Source organism: Thalassophryne amazonica, chromosome 23 (genome assembly GCF_902500255.1).
Source record: "Thalassophryne amazonica chromosome 23, fThaAma1.1, whole genome shotgun sequence".
NCBI lineage: Eukaryota > Metazoa > Chordata > Actinopteri > Batrachoidiformes > Batrachoididae > Thalassophryne > Thalassophryne amazonica.
This window is the reverse complement of record NC_047125.1, coordinates 14,575,275-14,599,780: the sequence shown is the minus strand read 5'-3', so window position 1 is coordinate 14,599,780 and position 24,506 is coordinate 14,575,275. Positions and strand designations below refer to the sequence as shown.

General features: G+C 40.4%; 2 protein-coding genes across 3 annotated transcripts in view; one reads left to right on the top strand and one right to left on the bottom strand.

Annotated features, from left to right (window-relative positions):
- The window catches only part of LOC117504625 (zeta-sarcoglycan-like), a 67,260-nt gene extending 60,068 nt beyond the window's left edge, over positions 1-7,192 (top strand). The window contains exons 7-8 of the mRNA XM_034164120.1: positions 5,822-5,945; positions 6,891-7,192. Coding sequence (XP_034020011.1) covers positions 5,822-5,945; positions 6,891-7,091 — 325 coding nt within the window. The 3' untranslated portion in view covers positions 7,092-7,192. The remainder of the gene's footprint in view (positions 1-5,821; positions 5,946-6,890) is intronic.
- Positions 7,193-16,986: 9,794 nt separating this feature from the next.
- Positions 16,987-24,506, bottom strand: part of LOC117504622 (hsp70-Hsp90 organizing protein 1-like) — an 18,312-nt gene continuing 10,792 nt past the window's right edge. The window contains exons 6-17 of one of the 2 annotated variants that reach the window (XM_034164118.1): positions 23,748-23,909; positions 23,179-23,181; positions 22,824-22,887; positions 22,645-22,735; positions 22,273-22,414; positions 20,379-20,483; positions 19,673-19,772; positions 19,335-19,566; positions 18,433-18,507; positions 18,208-18,310; positions 17,852-17,967; positions 16,987-17,737 (exon numbers count right to left, since the gene is read on the bottom strand). In XM_034164118.1, coding sequence (XP_034020009.1) covers positions 17,647-17,737; positions 17,852-17,967; positions 18,208-18,310; positions 18,433-18,507; positions 19,335-19,566; positions 19,673-19,772; positions 20,379-20,483; positions 22,273-22,414; positions 22,645-22,735; positions 22,824-22,887; positions 23,179-23,181; positions 23,748-23,909 — 1,284 coding nt within the window. In that variant the 3' untranslated portion in view covers positions 16,987-17,646. The remainder of the gene's footprint in view (positions 17,738-17,851; positions 17,968-18,207; positions 18,311-18,432; positions 18,508-19,334; positions 19,567-19,672; positions 19,773-20,378; positions 20,484-22,272; positions 22,415-22,644; positions 22,736-22,823; positions 22,888-23,178; positions 23,182-23,747; positions 23,910-24,506) is intronic. The other variant, XM_034164117.1, reaches the window with a different exon arrangement.

Sequence of the window (24,506 nt, the reverse complement as noted above, 5' to 3'; positions counted from 1 at the left end):
TGTGAAGTTAGCGACACCAGCAACCATAGTCAATTGTCTTCCGGGGGCCAGAGCAGGCGACATTGAAGGAAATTTGAAACTGCTGGCTAAGGCTAAGCGTAAATTTGGTAAGATTGTAATTCACGTCGGCAGTAATGACACCCGGTTACGCCAATCGGAGGTCACTAAAATTAACAATGAATCGGTGTGTAACTTTGCAAAAACAATGTCGGGAGTGACATGTTTAGCCGCATGTTCTCCTTGAATTGCTGGCTGTCTGAGTGGTGTCCAAAAAATGAGGTGGGCTTCATAGATAATTGGCAAAGCTTCTGGGGAAAACCTGGTCTTGTTAGGAGAGATGGCATCCATCCCACTTTGGATGGAGCAGCTCTCATTTCTAGAAATCTGGCTAATTTTCTTAAATCCTCCAAACCGTGACTATCCAGGGTTGGGACCAGGAAGCAGAGTTGTAGTCTTACACACCTCTCTGCAGCTTCTCTCCCCCTGCCATCCCCTCATTACCCCATCCCCGTAGAGACGGTGCCTGCTCCCAGACCACCAATAACCAGCAAAAATCTATTTAAGCATAAAAATTCAAAAAGCAAAAAATAATATAGCACCTTCAACTGCACCACAGACTAAAACAGTTAAATGTGGTCTATTAAACATTAGGTCTCTCTCTTCTAAGTCCCTGTTAGTAAATGATATAATAATTGATCAACATATTGATTTATTCTGCCTTACAGAAACCTTGTTACAGCAGGATGAATATGTTAGTTTAAATGAGTCAACTCCCCCGAGTCACACTAACTGCCAGAATGCTCGTAGCACGGGCCGAGGCGGAGGATTAGCAGCAATCTTCCATTCCAGCTTATTAATTAATCAAAAACCCAGACAGAGCTTTAATTCATTTGAAAGCTTGACTCTTAGTCTTGTCCATCCAAATTGGAAGTCCCAAAAACCAGTTTTATTTGTTATTATCTATCGTCCACCTGGTCGTTACTGTGAGTTTCTCTGTGAATTTTCACACCTTTTGTCTGACTTAGTGCTTAGCTCAGATAAGATAATTATAGTGGGCGATTTTAACATCCACACAGATGCTGAGAATGACAGCCTCAACACTGCATTTAATCTATTATTAGACTCAATTGGCTTTGCTCAAAATGTAAATGAGTCCATCCACCACTTTAATCATATCTTAGATCTTGTTCTGACTTATGGTATGGAAATTGAAGACTTAACAGTATTCCCTGAAAACTCCCTTCTGTCTGATCATTTCTTAATAACATTTACATTTACTCTGATGGACTACTTAGCAGTGGGGAATAAGTTTCATTACACTAGAAGTCTTTCAGAAAGCGCTGTAACTAGGTTTAAGGATATGATTCCTTCTTTATGTTCTCTAATGCCATATACCAACACAGTGCAGAGTAGCTACCTAAACTCTGTAAGTGAGATAGAGTATCTCGTCAATAATTTTACATCCTCATTGAAGACAACTTTGGATGCTGTAGCTCCTCTGAAAAAGAGAGCTTTAAATCAGAAGTGCCTGACTCCGTGGTATAACTCACAAACTCACAGCTTAAAGCAGATAACCCGTAAGTTGGAGAGGAAATGGCGTCTCACTAACAAGATCTTCACTTAGCCTGGAAAAAGAGTCTGTTGCTCTATAAAAAAGCCCTTCGTAAAGCTAGGACATCTTACTACTCATCACTAATTGAAGAAAATAAGAACAACCCCAGGTTTCTTTTCAGCACTGTAGCCAGGCTGATAAAGAGTCAGAGCTCTATTGAGCCGAGTATTCTTTTAACTTTAACTAGTAATGACTTCATGACTTTCTTTGCTAATAAAATTTTAACTATTAGAGAAAAAATTACTCATAACCATCCCAAAGACGTATCGTTATCTTTGGCTGCTTTCAGTGATGCTGGTATTTGGTTAGACTCTTTCTCTCAGATTGTTCTGTCTGAGTTATTTTCATTAGTTAATTCATCCAAACCATCAACATGTCTATTAGACCCCATTCCTACCAGGCTGCTCAAGGAAGCCCTACCATTATTTAATGCTTCGATCTTAAATATGATCAATCTATCTTTATTAGTTGGCTATGTACCACAGGCTTTTAAGGTGGCAGTAATTAAACCATTACTTAAAAAGCCATCACTTGACCCAGCTATCTTAGCTAATTATAGGCCAATCTCCAACCTTCCTTTTCTCTCAAAAATTCTTGAAAGGGTAGTTGTAAAACAGCTAACTGATCATCTGCAGAGGAATGGTCTATTTGAAGAGTTTCAGTCAGGTTTTAGAATTCATCATAGTACAGAAACAGCATTAGTGAAGGTTACAAATGATCTTCTTATGGCCTCAGACAGTGGACTCATCTCTGTGCTTGTTCTGTTAGACCTCAGTGCTGCTTTTGATACTGTTGACCATAAAATTTTATTACAGAGATTAGAGCATGCCATAGGTATTAAAGGCACTGTGCTGCGGTGGTTTGAATCATATTTATCTAATAGATTACAATGTGTTCATGTAAATGGGGAATCTTCTTCACAGACTAAGGTTAATTATGGAGTTCCACAAGGTTCTGTGCTAGGACCAATTTTATTCACTTTATACATGCTTCCCTTAGGCAGTATTATTAGACGGCATTGCTTAAATTTTCATTGTTACGCAGATGATACCCAGCTTTATGTATCCACGAAGCCAGAAGACACACACCAATTAGCTAAATTGCAGGATTGTCTTACAGACATAAAGACATGGATGACCTCTAATTTCCTGTTTTTAAACTCAGATAAAACTGAAGTTATTGTACTTGGCCCCACAAATCTTAGAAACATGGTGTCTAACCAGATCCTTACTCTGGATGGCATTACCCTGACCTCTAGTAATACTGTGAGAAATCTTGGAGTCATTTTTGATCAGGATATGTCATTTAAAGCGCATATTAAACAAATATGTAGGACTGCTTTTTTGCATTTACGCAATATCTCTAAAATTAGAAAGGTCTTGTCTCAGAGTGATGCTGAAAAACTAATTCATGCATTTATTTCCTCTAGGCTGGACTATTGTAATTCATTATTATCAGGTTGTCCTAAAAGTTCCCTGAAAAGCCTTCAGTTAATTCAAAATGCTGCAGCTAGAGTACTAATGGGGACTAGAAGGAGAGAGCATATCTCACCCATATTGGCCTCTCTTCATTGGCTTCCTGTTAATTCTAGAATAGAGTTTAAAATTCTTCTTCTTACTTATAAGGTTTTGAATAATCAGGTCCCATCTTATCTTAGGGACCTCATAGTACCATATCACCCCAATAGAGCGCTTCGCTCTCAGACTGCAGGCTTACTTGTAGTTCCTAGGGTTTGTAAGAGTAGAATGGGAGGCAGTGCCTTCAGCTTTCAGGCTCCTCTCCTGTGGAACCAGCTCCCAATTCGGATCAGGGAGACAGACACCCTCTCTACTTTTAAGATTAGGCTTAAAACTTTCCTTTTTGCTAAAGCTTATAGTTAGAGCTGGATCAGGTGACCCTGAACCATCCCTTAGTTATGCTGCTATAGACTTAGACTGCTGGGGGGTTCCCATGATGCACTGAGTGTTTCTTTCTCTTTTTGCTCTGTATGCACCACTCTGCATTTAATCATTAGTGATTGATCTCTGCTCCCCTCCACAGCATGTCTTTTTCCTGGTTCTCTCCCTCAGCCCCAACCAGTCCCAGCAGAAGACTGCCCCTCCCTGAGCCTGGTTCTGCTGGAGGTTTCTTCCTGTTAAAAGGGAGTTTTTCCTTCCCACTGTCGCCAAGTGCTTGCTCACAGGGGGTCGTTTTGATCGTTGCGGTTTTTACGTAATTATTGTATGGCCTTGCCTTACAATATAAAGCACCTTGGGGCAACTGTTTGTTGTGATTTGGCGCTATATAAATAAAATTGATTGATTGATTGGGAGATGCTACATTTCCCACGAATTGTCAATATTCTGGCTTGATTAAAACCCCAAATACCCAGCAACATCAATTTTGCCAACTCACACTGGCAAGTCTGCACGGTTAAGATCCATTCACACTTTCACAGATCCCAGAAGATCTGTGAAAATTTGCACGAGACATAATGGTGACAAATTGGCATGTGAAGATGTTATGTAGAGTACGGTTTGACAACATAACACGCCGGACACTTGTGGCATAACTTTTCTGCAACCTTGCTGTTTGTGGAAAATTTCTCTGTGAAATCAAGGCGCATTATGACAGCGTTATGGGCTCCACGGTAACACAAGGGATTACCAAAGTGTTAAAAGTTCACGACAGAAAAACATTGTCAAACATCTCAAAAACCCCACAAGACGACAGGCTTTGCGAATTCTGGAGAAGTTTTAAAACCCTGATCTTCCTGGATGCATAGCCACGAAAGTGAGAATGGAGATTTAATCTCGATCAGAAGCTTTGCATAAACTCCATCTGTCACAAAAAAAGAATACAAGAAATCAACGAAGAGCTCAAACACCTCATAATGTTTGTTGTACTTGAAGATTCTGTCAGGTTGTGATGAAAAAGATGAGCAGGATCTGCCATCTTCTTCTGGGTTGCACCCACGTATTCTCTCCAAAGTAACCAAAGTCAATTTTAAAAGTGAAAGAAGCTTTTCAAATGCAGATTAAAGTCATTTGCTTTCACAGTTTTTTTCCTCTCCTCATTCCATGAGCACATAATCCCAAAAGTGTGTCATTTTCACAAGGTGCAGAGGGTTCTGATCTCAACATGGCTCGTTTAACTCTTCTGTTTAAAATTCATCGAAAACAGATTTGGCAAAGATGAGGCGGGGATCAATTTGAAACGGTTGTGGAAACAAATCCCACATTGATTGGTATACACACTTATCTTTCCCCATGTAAACAAATAGCGCACGGCTGGAAAATGCTGATCGTATTAGCCCGAGTGCCACCGAAGGTCAAAATCAGCCGACATGATTGTGAGCTGTTAAGGAGCCGCGTTGCATTTTAATAAGGAGATGTGACTCCACAGGTGGGGAGTGTCTTCTTAAACCCATAAAGTGAGAAAACCTTTTAACACTTGTTTTTAAATGGATTCTGATTTCAAAAAACCCAAAATTTTAAAGCTACATTGTGTAGGTTATAGGGGTGTTTATTAGCAGAAACGGGATATAGGATTCAAAAACTATCAGTTAGTGTATAATTATTGTGCCTGCAACAACAAATTAAGCCTTTTCATTAGCTTAGCATGAGCGGGCCCCCTCACGGAGGCCGCCATGTTGCAGCGGCCATGATACAGTAGCCAAAAAAAGAACAGACAATTCCTTTCACATTTTGCATTGCGGCTGGAAGCCTGAACGAAAAAAGAAGAGGAATCAGTGGTTGCTAGCGCAAGCTAACAAATTTAAAACCCCTCATTTTTTGTGAAATACTTATTACTGATGATAACAGAAGGCAAGGGAGTGTGAATCCCCGCTGCCAAGAAAGCATAAACGTGAACAGAAACAAAACTGTGACCAGCAATGGCAGTGCAATTCAATCTGCAACCTAACCACTAGATGACACTAAATCCTACACAGTGTAGCTTTAAATAAATCAAACAGAAGAAATCAGAATTGAATTTATTTACAAGTTTGTACATACAAGGAATTTGATCTGGTGTTATTGGGACATAAATAGGAAAAGAAAAACTCTTCTATAAGGAGTAAAAAGAGTCAAATAGACAAAACTATACCTTTCAGTGCAGCGATGACCAATCTGTGCTTATGGTCGCAGGGGAGGGACGGACGCAGAGTAAGTGGGGGTCTCTGATATTATTACTTATGAAAGAGCACACACACTTCTTTTTCTTTGTGAGGCTGGAATCTCCGACTCGGACGCTGACCATGGAGGCTCCCCGAGGTTTGGAGGTCAGCGCTGACCGCGGGTCGCTGAAAGTCAGTGGCCAAAAGGACGTCCAGCTGGAGTCCACGGAGGGCGAGGTGAGTGAGATCACGCACTGTGAGTTCAAGTTCAGTATCACCCAAAGGAGAGGGTTTCTTCCAGGGTCTCACAAATAAATATGTAAAGTGCCCAGGACAAAACATACACTAGCGTCAAACAGTAAGGCCCATGAATTTTAGCCTCGCGGTTAATTTGAACCCAGTTAGTGACGCAGGTTACACGAATGCATGCGTGTGTGGATTTGGACATGAAAGTGCTGGCGTGTGAGAGACACATGGAAGGGAACGCACCCGGAAGATTGTCTTCGCGAGAAGGAACTGTAGAGAAAAGGTTCTCTGCTGTCCTCAGGACAGAACGCTGTAACTACAAGAAGTACAAGCAAGTTTGACGTCACAATCCTCAAACTATCTGGATTTTAGCCACACTTGCTTTCAGACACGGCGAATCTCACCCAAATCTGAGAGGTGAGTTGAGCGGGATAGAAAATCCGAATCGCACCATTCACACATTCAGAAGAAAACCTATCCGGCTCATGCTGGATTCGGCCCAAATCTCGCTCAAGCCGGTCCTTCCTGTGCATTCCCTCCAGGAGACCCAGCTTCCAAAAACATTCAGGTTCAACAAATTGGAAACTTTATGTTGACTGTAGTTGTGAGTCAGTCTGTCTATATGTGGCCCTGTGACAGACTATTGACCTCGTCCACCTGTCCAGGGTCTACCTCGCCTTCCACCCAATGACTGCTGGGATAGGCCCCAGCTCCCTCCCAACCCTTAACAGGAATAAGTGTGTATAAAAAAAATGGGCTGATTCACTCATTGCACCATAGAGGGTAAATGCCTAGGCATTACAAAAACCTAGGACAAGAGAATAAAAGACATTTAGAATTAATAACTTTATGTACAAAATGTCACCTTTAAAAAGTACTCATCACTTTCTGATAGTAACATCACTCCATCTGAGATTTTTTATTTTTTTAAACCAGATACTTTTGGATGCCGCCACCATCCAGCTCGGCCACCTCCCACTTGGCGTCTACACGTCGACACCCACTGGAGCTTCCGAGGAGGTGCAGCAGGAGGCGACGTACGAAGTGTGCGTCTGCCCCAGCGGTAAGATGTACCTGTCTTCCGCGGAGAGCACCTCCAGCTGCCAGGCCATGAGCAGCATCTGCCTGTGGAGCTGACCTGGGAGCAGCGCCGCAGAGACGCCACACTTTGAACATCTGCTGCAGATCCTGTCGGCGCACGGAGCAGAAGTCAGCTCAGGCATCAGGGGGAACCTCTGGCCTGAAAACATTGTATCTAATCTTGTAACGCTGAGCATCACACGGAAAAACAAACTTTTTCTGAGTCAAAATGATGGAAGCACAAACCTGTTCAAGTGGTGAAATTAAAAAATGTTTTTACCTACGAGAAGCTTGATTTAGAGAACTTTACAGATTTATTCCAGCTCACTTGGATTTGCACAAAACATAAATAAATAAAAAGGTACGTTACAAAACATTTTTTAAATTGGACTGACAAGTCGAGTATTAACGTCTCGTTTTACTTTGTAGGCAACAACTTCTCAGAGGTCCAATGGGGAGTCCGGCAGACACGCTGGGAGGGTAAGAGTCATGTCTTTACCTGGACTACAGAAGACTTGTCACATCCCTCATGAGATAATTTCTCACCATTTTCAAAATCAAAGCGTCTGACATTAAAAGGGAAGAAACGCTTCGTTTTCGCATTTACAAGCATTTACAAGCAACAACCTGGGCCCGAATCCACGAAGCATCCGAATAGTCCTGTCAAGTTATTCAATTTACGGCTCCAACCCACCACTTAAAAAAACATTTCATGTGGGATTCTCCTCTGATACATCTCAGGAATAACATTAAAAATAGAGAACAATGCAAGGGGTGGAATGGCCCAAAATAGGCTAATTAATTTTAAGTAGGTATGAACATTAAAGGAACCAGTCAAACAACTGAAAATCTTGTATCTGTTATCAAAAGGAGGACTGAAATGCTATCCAAATTCACTTGTAATATTGTTAGAAATACTAGAAACTGAAATTGGGCTCAGGAAAAATGTTAGAATTCCTCAAATTTTAGCTATTTCTTAGAATTTTCCCTTGGTAAGACAAAAGTTGTTCACAAACCATTTTAGGCCTTAAGAGAGCTCCTAAGGTGCCAAACTGTTAAAGCTTTGTTCCCACCGAATAATAAAGCCATGACTAATGCGCCACATATGGATTTGTCAGAAATCTCAGTGATTATTCGAATAATGAGCCATATATGAACATTGCGCAAACAATTAAAAAACACTGCAAGTGAGTGCATCAGCGCACATAGCTCATCTGATTGATTATAAACAAGATGTTAAATCAAACATAATTTTACAGCTGCTCATAAAAAGGAATGACCGTGCAACTGTTTTATCAAGCCATTACAATATAAACATTACAAATAATCACCTTTTAGGCTGTTCCAAATATGTTCTCCACCTCATGCAATGGACGAGAGAGTGGGAAAAAAAAAGGCTCCAGCTGAAACGTCTGGGATTGATGTAGATAAAGCAAGGCTAGTCTTTGTATAAACTACATTCTTTTACTCACAGGAATGCATTTTCAAAGTACTCAGCTTCATATTTCACACCAAATACTGACTGGTTTTCTGACCCCCCCAAATAAATCAAAACTGCAAATTTCAGAGTGGCCTTTTATTGTGGCCAGCCTAAGGCACACCTGTGCAAAGGAGAAGTGCTCACTAACAGATTTAGACATATGTGTTTCTCTCAAATATTGCTCACAATTTTTTTGTCTATACAGAAAATGTTTTAGATCTTTTGAGTTCAGCTCAAGAAAAATGGGAGCAAGAAAATGTTGCATTTTTATTTTTATTCAGTGTATACGGTCCATCACGTTGGCACAAGCATGTGCAACATCGGAAATACCAAAAATGACCCCTGCTCCCTCAATGGCTATCCCTGTTTGCTTGCCCAAACCTGCATCCTGGGTTTTGCGGACCACAAAGACGTTAAGGACAAATGTAGCTTTAGGCCTCTTGGACAGCTGCAACATCATCATCATCGATAATCTGTGAAATAAACCAGAGGAAATAAAATAAGATACCTGCTGGTATGAGCCAGCTGACTTTAATGGTTATAAGACCTCTTTAAATTCACTGAAGACACTCTTGAATTGAATTAGGGATGCAAATTTAACTTCTTTAATCCAGAGTTAGCTGAATAAACAACTGATGATTAATTAATCATTAAACATCTATGAAATATCTTAACTGCTGATATGATCTATATTTGATGCAAATTCAGTCAGCTGTATGAGGATGTACAGTAAACAAGTGGATGAAAAGGAAAAAACATCTCTTTTTTCCACTTAACAGAAAATATGAGCAGCTTTTGAACCAGTTTTTCCTTATAGTCTCGGATGTTTGTTATCATTGAGATCTTTGCAAATGCCTGATGAGAAACCAGAATTTGATTACGTGTATACATTTTCGGACAGCATAGTGGCATAGTGGTTAGCACTGTTGTCTCACAGCAAGGTGGTTATGGGATCGATTCCCATCTGTGGCCTTTCTGTGTGGAGTTTGCGTGTTCTTCCCGTGTCTGCATGGGTTCCCTCTGGGTCCTCCGGCCTCCTCCAACATCCAAAGACATGCAGATTAGGCAGACTGGAAACTTTAAATTGTCCATAGGTGTGTGCGTGCAGGTGTGAATGTTTGTCTATATGTGTCTCTGCAACAAACTGGCATCCTGCCCAGGGTGTACCCTGCCTCACGTCCTGTGCCTGCTGGAATAAGCCCCCCGCCTCATGTTACCCATAACTGGAGTAAGCAGTTGAATATACATTTTATGAAATACAGGCAAAGTTTCAAGAGTTTAAGACCTAACTTTGGAGAAATCATATATTTCCTACTTAATTAAGCAGTTCTGCTATGTATACAAAATAAACTGGTGAAGCACACAGAAAGAATATGGTCTGTTAAATGTTTAATCATTTGATGATCTATATAAAGCTTTTGAAGGCATTGCAAATTAATCATACAGTGTTTCTTTTTGTGTGTGGTAGGGCTTAAATTCAGTTTGATTTTTTTTACATTAAGACACCTGAACATTATGCTGACTTCACTCATTCATCTTCCAAACATAACAGCTTATCTGTAGTTTAGAAGTTGAAGATTTTAATGAATACATGTCAAAACATGATTATAACCAAACAGTCAGCTGTTCTACAATACACAGCTCTGCCTCATACAGGCAGAGCTTCAAATTCAAGTATCAGAGGTGTACGCAATTACCTGGTAGACTTTTATGAGCTCCTCCGGTTTTTCGTTAAGGTAGAGAATGTGTTCTCTGATCTCAGCTTCTCTTCGGGACTCAATCCTGTTGTCCTACAAAAATATGATACACGAGATTATGTTAAATAAGTACAGACATCAGGATGCTACTGCTTAAAATGAACCAAGCCAATGTCTTGAGTACATGCCTCATTGAACACATCAAGGACCTCATCAAGTTTCTTTCCCTTCCTTCTTTCTCTACAGTCTTAGCAGCTTGGGTGTGTATTGGTCCAACTTCCCCAGGAAAGTATGAGGAAACATCTCAAGACACAGGAACAAAATGGCTTGAGCAACAAGACAATTGTTAGTTGATTAACACAAAAAACTCCACTAAAATCTGATCCTGCATTTCATAAAAGATTCTGCATTGGTTCTATCAAGTCCACGGCTCCTGCCGAGTCTGAGCAGACACTTGCCATATATACATATAGTCATTACATACATTTTGATCACTTGTTTTTGTTTTCTGGGTAACGCAATCAGAATACGAGTACTTTAGTTTGCCCCTTAGTTTTGTTGTATATCAGAGTTGGTTGTTATCATCATTGGTTAGGAAGTGTCAGGTTACAGGACTGTTACTGTCAAACAAGGTAATAGAAGCTGATTCAGAATAGAGAAGTTTAATTTGAAACTTTGTCACCAACATCCTGTTGAAGACTTCATGCAAATGTTTAACATACCTATGAAAACGCAAACAGGGCAGATGATGGTAGATTTTGCTTTAAGTCCAACAGCCTCATCAGTTAAAAGTCTTACTGCTTAAAAAAAAAAAAAAAAAAATAAGAAAGAGAAGATGTGATGTCAGATGGCAAAAACTTCACTTCAGTTTCCCACCTTTCCAATGACAAGTGTTTGAACTTACCTCTGTCCAGTGTGTTTAAGAGTCTTGAAAAGTCAAACACCTGGTGACAACATCGTCAGTTATTAGTTCACCCCCAACATGAAAACACTAAATATTTCCAATAGAATCTGACCCACTTTCTCATACTATAATGACCCCAGGATTTGGCCTTTCATCCAGTGGGACCTCATGCAGTTATTTTTTAATCAAAACTAAAATTCCGAATACATTCACACTGTACAAATAAAGCAAGCCAGACTTTAAGGCAGTGGGTGCGAGGGTCCTCCCAAAGAAATCTGTCACCTACCTCCAACATAGGAGCTCTCGTTCTCAACAAGAAAAACCCAGGAGCACTTACGAGAATTTTTTTGGATTTCTCTAACCTTTCAATGCCATACAACCTGTGCTTCTGAGGGACACGGTGGAGACAACGGGTGTGGACCCCCGCCACTCATCCTGGATCTTGGACTACCTCACACAATGACCACAGTCCATCTGCAGCAGAGGGGCCCCACAGGGAACTGTCTTGGCTCCCTTTCTCTTCACCCTCTACACTGCAGAATTCATATATAACTCTTAGGACTGCAATCATTGGCCTCATCACCGACAAAGATGACAGAGAGTACAGAGTGGTGACCTAGGACTTTGTGTACTGGTGTCAGTGGTAGTGCCTCCAAATCAGTGTGGGGAAAACAAAAGAGCTGGTGGTGGACTTCCGCAGGCAGATGCTCTCCACTGACACCAGTGAAGATCCTGGGAACAGATATCGAGATAGTGGACTCTTACAAGTACTTGGGTGTTCACCTAAACAAAGTGGACTGGTCAAACCACACTTCGGCACATTTTACGGAAGGCCAGAGTAGACTATCGACTGAGGTCCTTTGTAGTGCAGGGGGCTCTCCTGAGGACCTTTTTTTTTTTTTTTTTTTTTTTTTTTTTTTTAAGAGTGGTCTGCTGGAGCAGCACCATCACAAGTGTGAAGTTTCCTGGACTCAGTGCAGGAGGTAGGAGAAAGGAGGATGACAGCTAAGTTGTCATCCCTGCTGGAGAACACCTCCCACCACACGAGTGACACCCTGACTGCGCTGGAAAGTGCCTTCAGTGACAAGCTGCTCCATCCCAAGTGCGTGAAGGAGCGATACTGTAGGTCCTTCCTTCCTGCTACTTAAGACTCCACAAGCACTGTTCCCAGTAGGCCACTCAGATCACTGATAGTATTATAGTAACAATTTTTATGTCTCTCATGTACAGTACTACGACACATTCTTGTGCAATAACTTGTACACGATTTACAGCATCACGAACACTAGTGCAATATGCATTCTTTTTTCAATTGTGTATTCTACACTGTATATTGTTATTCTGCACAGAACTTTACTTCTGTTTTTGCCATTTATTTTCCTTTACTTTATTGTTGCATACCCTCACACAGTTCCTTCTGCTGCTGTTGCCTCGTAAATTTCCCCACTGTGGGAGTAATAAAGGATTATCACATCTCATTTGATGAGAAAATAAAGCAAACTAGTTCAAGCTCTTCAAGCAAATATGTTACATTTGCAATCAAACTTATAATTTAACAACAAAAAATGCTTTTACCAAACAATACCAATTGCATCTCCCCCTGAAATTTTCAGGGTCACATTGTACATTCTCTGGACAGCATCACAGACACTGTGAAACGTAAAAATATAAAGGTCTAGATAAAAACAAATGTATTATATAACGGCTGAGTGGATCCTTGTCATTTGATTGGTGCTTTGTATGTCACGTGTCATGGATTATTTGTCCCATTTGTGTTGCATTTTTGTGCAATTTGATTCCATGCGTTTGGTACCATTGCACTGTGCACTCTCACAAAACAAATCCACTGCCTTGTAAGCCTTCTGGAGGCATGAAGAGCTATTAGGAGGAAGTTAGAATGAAAAGGTGGACTAATTTCTGACATTTTTTCACTGCACTGAGAAATTAGTCATTTATTTTTTTAACTACAGTTAGTGTACGGCCTCGCGGACAACACTGAGAATTATTTTTGGACTCGTATTTAAAGTTCGTGTTGAATTGTTGATGCCAGAGCAGCAGTGATGCACCAAAGCTGAACAAATTTCTGATGCGAGTTTTCACTGGAGTGAGGAAGTACACAAACTTTTTTTGGTAGGACACAGTCACTGCAGTGCCGCACCAAAATGTAAGCTTATTTTCCGTTTATAGATTAATAGCAAATGACAAGGATCTATTTTAGCCATTATATTAAACAAATAATGAATGTCTTTACATTCTTTCAATGGAACAAATAGTCTGTGACAGCTGGAACATAACAGTGAGGCGAAGCAGACTTGAATGTTATGTTCCAGCTTTCACCTCATGAAATATTCGTACCATTGAACTCTATTTGTATAAGGGGGGAAAACCCATGGCGACAATCCCATTTGACAGAACTATCAACTTTTATTCATCAATCATTGATTATAAATTTGCCCAATTTTTACAATTTTAGCAAGTCAGTCATTGCAGCTGAGCTTAAGTGTTGTCTTGAAGTAATACTTATGCATTTAAGCAACTGTGCCATAACTTTTTTTTTTTTTTTTAATTATAAAACTTAAAATTTAAGTTTTTATGGTAACAGATCAAGATTTTACAGCCGAAAATACGCTATACACTGTGCTGAGATGTTGGACAGGGAGTTGAAGCTTGTAAACAGAGGCTACTATGAATGCTATGCTGGTTACCACCGCTTTCTTTTCATTTAAAGTCTTTTCCAAAAATTGACCATGGCTGACTGACTGTCAGTCCCGCCTGGAGGGAGACAGAGGAGGAGGCAGGAGCTGCAAAACGGACTGACGGAGGCATAGAGCCGCTACAACGGCTGCTGTTAGCATGAAGCCAACGCTCCGGAGGCTGTTACCCACACGAAGGCAAATTCACTGACGTTGTACACAAGCAGGACTCATGTAAGGTCTTCATGAAGTACGTGAGCTGAACTGTGAAAAAGACTAAACCAATGTCACGCAGCCGTAGCTGTGGAAAAAGAGCTCGCAACTTCAAGTGAAACTGGGCCGGAGTTGCTAGGGAAAATCATGTGACTCGTTCCACATAGCAGCTTAAATCCAACAAGAAAATGTTTGTTGGGTGATTGTAACTGAAAAGATCAGCTGAAATTAAGCAAATAAATCCTCTGAAGAAAATGCATAAAGTTTTGTCTATTTAACTAGATTTTTTCATGTACGTATAAACCTTTAAATATCAGATTTAATTGTATTGTAATTACCCACTCCTGAATCATTTTTCTCCATGTCATAAAAAAAAAACAAAAAAAAAAACGCACACACAAAACATATATGCTGTTTACTTTTTGAGATCAAGATCGCTCTTACAAGGGAGACCATTAAACACCCTTTTGGGCAACTCCAGAAAAATACCCCTTTATTCCATTTTCAAGAACCTGTGAAGTTCCTATAAAAAGCACTTTCTCAACGACAAATGAAAACATGTATATGTGCAGTGGTCCTCATGGACAGACAACTCCACCCTAACTCCACCCTGTGCCCGTTGTCAACATTATCATTAACACATTTTTACTTGGCTTGCTGAATGACGTTTGTCAGCGGTAAAGTTTGATACTTAAATACTTAGTTCTAAGTGGTTAATGCTGACTTCCCAGTTTCTATCAAATACTGCGTGAACTTTAAAAATTTGCAAATGCACTTAATTTCATCTGCAAGATCTGTTGGCGTGAACTTCAATCAATTCAATCAATCAATTTTTTTTTATATAGCGCCAAATCACAACAAACAGTTGCCCCAAGGCGCTTTATATTGTAAGGCAAGGCCATACAATAATGATGTAAAACCCCAACGGTCAAAACGACCCCCTGTGAGCAAGCACTTGGCTACAGTGGGAAGGAAAAACTCCCTTTTAACAGGAAGAAACCTCCAGCAGAACCAGGCTCAGGGAGGGGCAGTCTTCTGCTGGGACTGGTTGGGGCTGAGGGAGAGAACCAGGAAAAAGACATGCTGTGGAGGGGAGCAGAGATCGATCACTAATGATTAAATGCAGAGTGGTGCATACAGAGCAAAAAGAGAAAGAAACAGTGCATCATGGGAACCCCCCAGCAGTCTACGTCTATAGCAGCATAACTAAGGGATGGTTCAGGGTCACCTGATCCAGCCCTAACTATAAGCTTTAGCAAAAAGGAAAGTTTTAAGCCTAATCTTAAAAGTAGAGAGGGTGTCTGTCTCCCTGATCCGAATTGGGAGCTGGTTCCACAGGAGAGGAGCCTGAAAGCTGAAGGCTCTGCCTCCCATTCTACTCTTACAAACCCTAGGAACTACAAGTAAGCCTGCAGTCTGAGAGCGAAGCGCTCTATTGGGGTGATATGGTACTATGAGGTCCCTAAGATAAGAAGGGACCTGACTATTCAAAACCTTATAAGTAAGAAGAAGAATTTTAAATTCCGTCTAATAATACTGCCTAAGGGAAGCATATATAAAGTGAATAAAATTGGTCCTAGCACAGAACCTTGTGGAACTCCATAATTAACTTTAGTCTGTGAAGAAGATTCCCCATTTACATGAACAAATTGTAATCTATTAGACAAATATGATTCAAACCACCGCAGCGCAGTGCCTTTAATACCTATGGCATGCTCTAATCTCTGTAATAAAATTTTATGGTCAACAGTATCAAAAGCAGCACTGAGGTCTAACAGAACAAGCACAGAGATGAGTCCACTGTCCGAGGCCATAAGAAGATCATTTGTAACCTTCACTAATGCTGTTTCTGTACTATGATGAATTCTAAAACCTGACTGAAACTCTTCAAATAGACCATTCCTCTGCAGATGATCAGTTAGCTGTTTTACAACTACCCTTTCAAGAATTTTTGAGAGAAAAGGAAGGTTGGAGATTGGCCAATAATTAGCTAAGATAGCTGGGTCAAGTGATGGCTTTTTAAGTAATGGTTTAATTACTGCCACCTTAAAAGCCTGTGGTACATAGCCAACTAACAAAGATAGATTGATCATATTTAAGATCGAAGCATTAAATAATGGTAGGGCTTCCTTGAGCAGCCTGGTAGGAATGGGGTCTAATAAACATGTTGATGGTTTGGATGAAGTAACTAATGAAAATAACTCAGAACAATCGGAGAGAAAGAGTCTAACCAAATACCGGCATCACTGAAAGCAGCCAAAGATAACGATACGTCTTTGGGATGGTTATGAGTAATTTTTTCTCTAATAGTTAAAATTTTGTTAGCAAAGAAAGTCATGAACTCATTACTAGTTAAAGATAATGGAATACTCAGCTCAATAGAGCTCTGACTCTTTGTCAGCCTGGCTACAGTGCTGAAAAGAAACCTGGGGTTGTTCTTATTTTCTTCAATTAGTGATGAGTAGAAAGATGTCCTAGCTTTACGGAGGGCTTTTTATAGAGCAACAGACTCTTTTTCCAGGCTAAGTGAAGATCTTCTAAATTAGTGAGACGCCATTTCCTCTCCAACTTACGGGTTATCTGCTTTAAGCTACGAGTTTGAGAGTTATACCATGGAGTCAGACACTTCTGATTTAAAGCTCTCTTTTTCAGAGGAGCTACAGCATCCAAAGTTGTCTTCAATGAGGATGTAAAACTATTGACGAGATACTCTATCTCCCTTACAGAGTTTAGGTAACTTGCTGTAGAATCCCATCAAAATAAAGTTATCAGTAATTACATTATCTGTAACTTTGTGATATACCATAAATAAAGGTGCTACATTTCAAATGCAATAAACTGTGAAATATCTAATGGGTATAACACCTTTAAGTTCACGCCAACATTTCTCTTACCCCAAACACGCTGTTCACAAACTGGCTGCCAATAAAAAAAAAAATAATAATCACAGGTATGAAACAGCAACTTCCAATATGAAAGTGTTTAATTCTTCAATTAAGCTCTGCGGGCACCCATTGATAACATCATCATGAGCTTTACATAGTATGTTTAACATGCGATATGGCGTCCATCTGTGAAACTAACCATAAGAACTCTTGATTGTAAATAAGAAAAATATCTTCTCTGAATACAGCTATAAACACAAGCTTCTTCACTTTCTAAAAATTACAGTATTATAATAGTAATAATAATAATAATAATAATGAGTGATGACAAATGCTGCCTGGCGCCATTAACACGTCTGGGAGTTTGGGGTAAAACACTACTTTTTTTTAAAGCACAAATAAGGGTTTCAGAACTTAAAACTTAAAATTATGCTCCTGTAGTAACCAACTACAGAACACAAACGGGGGGGGAGTTACACTCAGAATACTAAATTCTGTGCAACACCTCATATGAACAAATAAGAGGCATTCAATACATTTGTTAATTTTTTCGTCGTTTTAGCACTCAAACTTTATCTCAGGCTTTCAGATTTACATCAAGAAACTTCTGTTAATAACAGATTCAACAAAACTAATCAAAGTTTCAGTTGAAAAATTCAAAGCTCCCTCATGTTCTAAGAAAAATACTGAGACAACCAAAACGCAGGTCCAGGGGCAGCTTTGAGGCGTCTTGTTTGCTCTCATTTTCTGTGGTCAGAGACGTGTCTGTAAGACCGAATGGGTCGCGGCCTCCAGTATCCACCATTACTCCTGTGAAAATACTCCATTTGTCTGTAAAAACAAATGAGCTAATAAGAGTTTAAAACAATATTAACCAGGTACAACATCCAGTTCATCCCATCAAGCTTTGAGGAGCCAAATCTGGTGACTTTTAAATGGACTCACCGCATGTTTTCATCCTGCAGGTCCTCAGCTTTGAGGGCTGACTTTGAAATTCCCATTCCCTGAGGAATTCTATCCGGATATCGCACAACGACCTTGATGCCCTTTAACTCAAAGCCCTGAAAAAATGCACAAACCTTGATTTAAAAGTGGCTATGGACACATTCTGACTTACCACTAGCAGTCAACAGGATTTGATATTTCAGCTGAAAAAAAAATTTAAAAAAGTATTCTACACATTTTGTTCCGAGTCAAAAGGCATCACAACGCACAATTAAGTTTATATTTTGGACAACATCTAAACCTGCCAAAACTGAAGCCCGCTTCATGAGTTACCGTGTTGCTTGGCATCTACTCACATGGAATTGTTTGATGGCTTCATCACAATACTCTTGCTTGGTGAAGTTTACAAAGGCACAGCGTTTGGAGAGCAGAAGCTTGACACTATGGACAATCCCGGCTCTGCAAATGCAAATAAAATGATGCTCTAAATTAAAATGCATTTGAGGAGGGAATCCTTTACACAAGCTTGTAGATCAGAGAGAAAAAAAAAAAAAAATGAAGAGTTAAGCCAGTTGTCTTACTTGCTGAAGAGGTCCATTAGCATAGGCTCAGTTACTGTGGAAACTATATTACCCACCCACACTGGAAATAGCTCTCTGCGGAAAAGAGATAAGGATTGTAATGTTAAAATTAAAGAAAGTGGTAGATGATGTGTGACAACTCATGCAACTCCAGCAAAACTCCTTAAAACAGTGAATACTCTCAGAATCTACAATCTAATCAAAGGAGCAGCAACAAAAGATAAAAGAAATCAATGCTGATAAAGCCACACAAATGGTGCTGCTAATTAAGCCACTGAATTAACACTCAATACTAACACACTTTGTTTAGCACCTTTAACAAGGTTGTTATAATGGCCTAATTCAGCTGTAACTACTGTAATGTTCTGAACGCAAGACCCCCCCCAAACATCTTTGGGGTGCACTGCATGTGGGGTCTGGACCATTACATTTCATATATACCTGCAACAATAGGTGGTGTCAAATACTGATGAAATAAGTGTACCCACAAGGACTGAAGCAATCAGCCTAACTAATGTATGGTGTTGCATGTTGGAAGCACACAGAGCTCTGAAACGCACATGGCTCAACAGGTGGACATGTTGACCAACACCTACGTTAAAGCCCAAAACGTCTTGAAAATGATGTCAGAAAAGCTTCCTTGTGTCCAAAACAGTGGTATTTCAACTGATTGTTGCAAAACAGAAATTAATGACTAACCATAAAAGTAGCAGATTTGGTCTCCAGAAATTTTTACCAATAGGTCTTGAAAAAGAAAGGTCATCACAATAAAGGTCATCTTATATTTAAAACAATATAGTAATAATATGAATAACTTTCAGCATGTTTGTTAACAATAAAACATGTTGACATCTCAAATAAGCAGACTTGAGTAATGGATGATTTTTACTTTTTACACTCACAGTGGATGTCGAATCTCTCCTCCTTTGGCTTTTGTAACATGATCAGGAACAGCCTCAGACTGGTTCTGGACAGTTGATGTATTGTGCATAGAGGCTAAAGGTTTGCTGCTTAGAGGTTTGTCTGGTGCATTGTGGGAATGAACAGGAGAGTTAGCGTTGGCTGAAAGAACCGGAGACACTCCGTTGATATTTGCGACTTGCACCGGTGGCAGACTACTATTCTGAACAACACCTAAAACACATTGACAACACGCGTACAGTTATGCTACAGTTCAAGCAGTGAAACTGATTTTCATCTCCAAAGAAAAGCAACATGAAGTAAAAGTCAATAACCTCACCTGGATGATTGTTTAATGTGGACAGCACCTCCAGTGCCTTCTTTACTGTCCCGTGAATAATTAAAGCATTTGAACTCTGTTCCCGAGAGAAGCCGTACTCCTGAAACAAAAGACTCCTGAATAATCAACAGCACCATAACCTGAACAATAACAGTGCTACGTGCAGTCGTAAATGCACAACAACCACAACATGTGAACAAGTCATCATTGGTGCCAACCAGAGAAAGGCCTGTATGGGCTTAATATGATGACATGTGGTATGTTGCTTTATTTTAGCCTGTAATGATATAAAAATATTGCCATTCATCACACTCACGTGCAGCCACAACTTTGTGTTTAGTTTACGGTCGACTTAACTTTCCTTCCTCTCCTACACTGAATTCTGCCTTCCACCATCGTTCTGCCCACATACAGCGCATGTGAAAGCACATTAATGATATCGTTTATGTTGCGGGATAACTTCCTACTGGTATATCGATAATGGTACGGCCCAACTCTAGAACCAACTGAAACAACTGCGCTGTGACATATTTAATATGCAAATGTAAAAAAGAACAAGAGGCGCACTTTCATGAAATTGCACAGACGTTCCGATTTTTCTGGGCACGAATTGTTTTAATAACGTGCATATTTCCCTGTTTTCCAACAAAAATCCTGCTTGAAATAAATGCAACTGCGCAGCAGATGACACATTCCAGATACACACCATCAGCTGTATGACCTGAACCCACATAAGTTCCTGGGCAGCTTCGGCACAGGAACTGTCGAGCTTTAGAACTTCTGTGAAGGTTTCGGCGGCCTCCTCATACCTCTGTTAAGAAAATAAATAAATAAAACTTTTACTTTCCTGTGGCACCCCGACATAAAGCACAGACAGCTGTGGCATCTGGTGTAACAGTTTAAGGCACAAAACAATTTTGATTTAAAAACATCAGTGGGTCAGTATATATAATCCAAGTTGTCTCCACCATTCCTATTCAAATAAAATCAAATTGAAGATGGATTTTGTGAAACAATTACTAATTAAATATGCACACACACAGCATGAGGAAAGTATTCATGGCTCTTCACTTTTTGTTACAGCCTTATTCCAAAATGGGTAAAAACATTTTCCCCTCAAACTTCTACACACAATACCCCATAATGACAATGTGAATTTTTTTTTCCAGATTTTTGCAAATTAAAAATAAAAAATTAAGAAAATGTGATTTCTTTTTATATATATATATATATATATATATATATTTTATTTTTTTTTCAGTCTTTGCCATGAAGTTCAAAATTGAACTCAGGTGCATCCTGTTTTCACTGATCATCCTTGAGCCATTTCTACAGCTTAATTTGAGTCCACCTGAGGTAAATTCAGTTGATTGGACATGATTTGGAAAGACACACACCTGTCGACATATAAGGTCCCACAGTTGACAGTGCATGTCAGAGGACAAACCAAGCAGAAAGTCAAAGGAATTGTATGTAGACCTCAGAGAGGATTGTCTCAAGGCATAAATCTGGGGACAGAAACATTTCTGCCTCTTTGACGGTCCCAATGAGCACAGTGACCTCCATCATCCACAAATGAAGAAGCTCGGATCCACGAGGATTCTTCCTAGAGCTGGCCACCCGTCTAAACTAAGTCACTGGGGAAGAAGGACCTCAGTAAGGTGACCAAGAACCCAATGGTCACTCTGTCAGAGCTCCAGCATTCCTCTGTGGAGAGGAGAAACTTCCAGAAGGACAACCATCTCTGCAGCAATCCACCAATCAGGCCCGTATGGTAGAGTGGCGAGACGGAAGCCACTCCTTAGTAAAAGGCACATGGCAACCCACCTGGAGTTTGACAAAAGGCACCTGAAGGACTCTCAGACCATGAGAAACAAAATTCTCTGCTCTAATGAGACAAAGACTGAACTCTTTGGTGTGAATGCCAGGTGTCATGTTTGGAGGAAACCAGGTACCCTACAGTGAAGCATGGTGGTGGCAGCATCATGCTGTGGGGATGTTTTTCAGCAGCAGGAACTGGGAGACTAATCAGGATTGAGGGAAAGATGAATGCAGCAATGTACACAGACATCCTGGATGGGGCAATGGTTCATGTTTCAGGAGGACACTGTCCCTAAGCACACAGCCAAGATATCAAAGGAGTAACTTCTGGACAACTCTGTCAATGTCCTTGAGTGGTCCAGCCAGAGCCCAGAACCCAGACCCAAATCCAATTGAACATTTGTACAATGGTTGTGCACTGACGCTCCCCATCCAACCTGATGGAGCTTGAGAGGTACTGCAAAGAGAAATGGACAAAACTGCCTAAAGATAGGTGCACCAAGGTTGTGGCATCATATTCAAGAAAACCTGAGGCTGTAATTGCTGCCAAAGGTGCATCAACAAAGTATTGAGAAAAAGTGTGAATACTTATGTACACGTGATTTCTTAGTTCTCGATACACTGTGTGTGTGTGTGTGTGTGTGTGTGCACACACACACACACACACACACACACACACACACACAAAAGACAATGATCACTCAATCATAAAACTATTGCAAAAACTTAACTAAACTTTAGCATGCACCTTGGGTAGTGCAAAACGTTTCAGCATTTACCTTTAGGCCTGCCAAAGCTCTGCCCTTCCTATAAAGACCTTTAACCCAACCCGGAAACATACTGAGACACAACTCTGCATCGGTCAGCGCCTTCTCGTATTCTTGCATCTTTTCAAAACAGAAGGAGCGATTTCCAAATAGTCTGCAACACAAAAGTTTAAACATGGCAGGAAAATCAGCGAAGCAGCACAACATTAAAGGGCAATTCTACAGTAATGGAATTACAATCTGAGCTAATCTGTCGTGGTTAGATGCCATATGTCCAGATTTTGCTGCTGTTGTAATTCCGTTGCCATAGAACTGCCCCCCCCCCCCCCAAAAAAAAAACCATGACCGGTAGGTTTATTTGGAAACTAATGGACAAATACTCACTTATATTCTGTAGGATTATACTTGATGGCATCAGTAAAATACTTCACAGCCATACGAAACTCTCCAGTGCTTGCAAACTTATTTCCAATAACTGGAAAACAGAAAAGCAAGTTTAAAAAAAAAAACAATGTGCACTCAAATATCTATCTGAGCGGGAGTAAATGAGAAACAAAACTCACCCGCAAGATCTGTACTTATTTTTACATTATCTTCTAAGGTGCGGCCAGTAATGGTGGCAGAAACCTACAGACAAAAACATGTAAACCTTCAAATCCATCAATGTAAGCAGATCTGAAAATAAACTGCAGCAGATTCAAGGAGGACACATCCAGGCTGGACAAAGTGATCAGGCAGGCTGGCTCCATGGTTGGCATGAAGGTGGACTCTCTAGTGACGGTGGCAGAGAACACTGGACAAACTGCTGGACACTGTGGACGATGCCAGTCACCCCAAGTACACCGTCATCGGCAACCAGAGGAGCCTCTTCAGCCACAGACTGCTCCCTCCCAAGTGCAGGACCAACAAACTGAAAACATCCTTTGTCCCTGAGGCCATCAGACTGTACAACTTCTTACTCGGGGGGGAGGAGTAAATTTTAAATGGCCTGCATTTATATCGCGCTTTTCCAACTGCAGACACTCAAAGCGCTTTACAATTATATCTCAAATTCACACAGAGACGCTCACACACCGATGTCAGGGTGCTGCCATGCAAGACGCTCACGACACACCGGGAGCAACTCTGCGATTAAGGACCTTGCCCAAGGGACCATAGTGATTTTCCAGTCAGGCTGGGGTTTGAACAGAGGATCCTCTGGTCTGAAGCCCAACGCTTAACCACAAGACCATCACCCCCCCCGGTAACAGGAAGACAGAGGATGGGAAGGAGAGGAACAGTAGGAGCCAGTAAACTAGTAGCATCAGTATGTCTGGTATTTATAATTACAAATTGCTTTTTTACTTTCACTTTTGATACTGTGTGTGCTTCTTTACAATGCTGCTGGAACCTCAATTTTCCCTGAAGGAGTCTCCCCAAGGGATTAATAAAGTTCTATCTAATCTAACTGCATGTTCGGAGATGGTCTGACACCCGTAGCACCTCACCTTCTTTTCATCGCCTTTGTCTTCACTGGTTTGGTTCCCGACTGGTCGATTTGTCTCTTTAATGGGAACCTTTTTCTCCTTCTCGACCTTCAGCTTCTGTTCCAATTTACGCTTGGCTATAAGAGCAGCTTTATTCACAAAGGTACTTGTCAAATCCAGCTCCTACAAAAAAATAAACGGCACCACCATCACTTAGCTTTACGAGTAAAGATTTACAAAACAACTGCTTTGGCAACACTAACTGTAATAAAGAAGTTCTGTTTTCTTTCGCAAGAGTGAGAAAATGCTTTTTTTTAACTTGCAGAAATGTATAATATAGGCAGTGGATCTGGACTGTTTGGAAGTTCCACAACAGTCACCAACATCCCATCAAGACAGCCACAAAGATACAGTGCATCCAAAAATTATTAGCAGAACACTTTCCACATTTTATGTTACTGCCTTATTCCAAAATCAAGTATATTCATTTTTCCCCTCAAAATTCCACTCACAACATCCCATAATGACAACATGAAATATATTTTTACAAATTTCCTAAAAAAAAAATGAAGAAATCATACGTATAAAAGTATTCACACCCTTTGCTCAATACTTTGTTGGTGAACCTTTGGCAGCAATTACAACCTCAAGTCTTCTGGACTATGATGCTACAAGCTTGGCACACCTATCATTCAGCAGTTTTGCTCATTCCTCTTTGTAGCACCTCTCAAGCTCCATCAGGTTGGATGTGGAGCATCGGTACACAGCCATTTTCAGGTC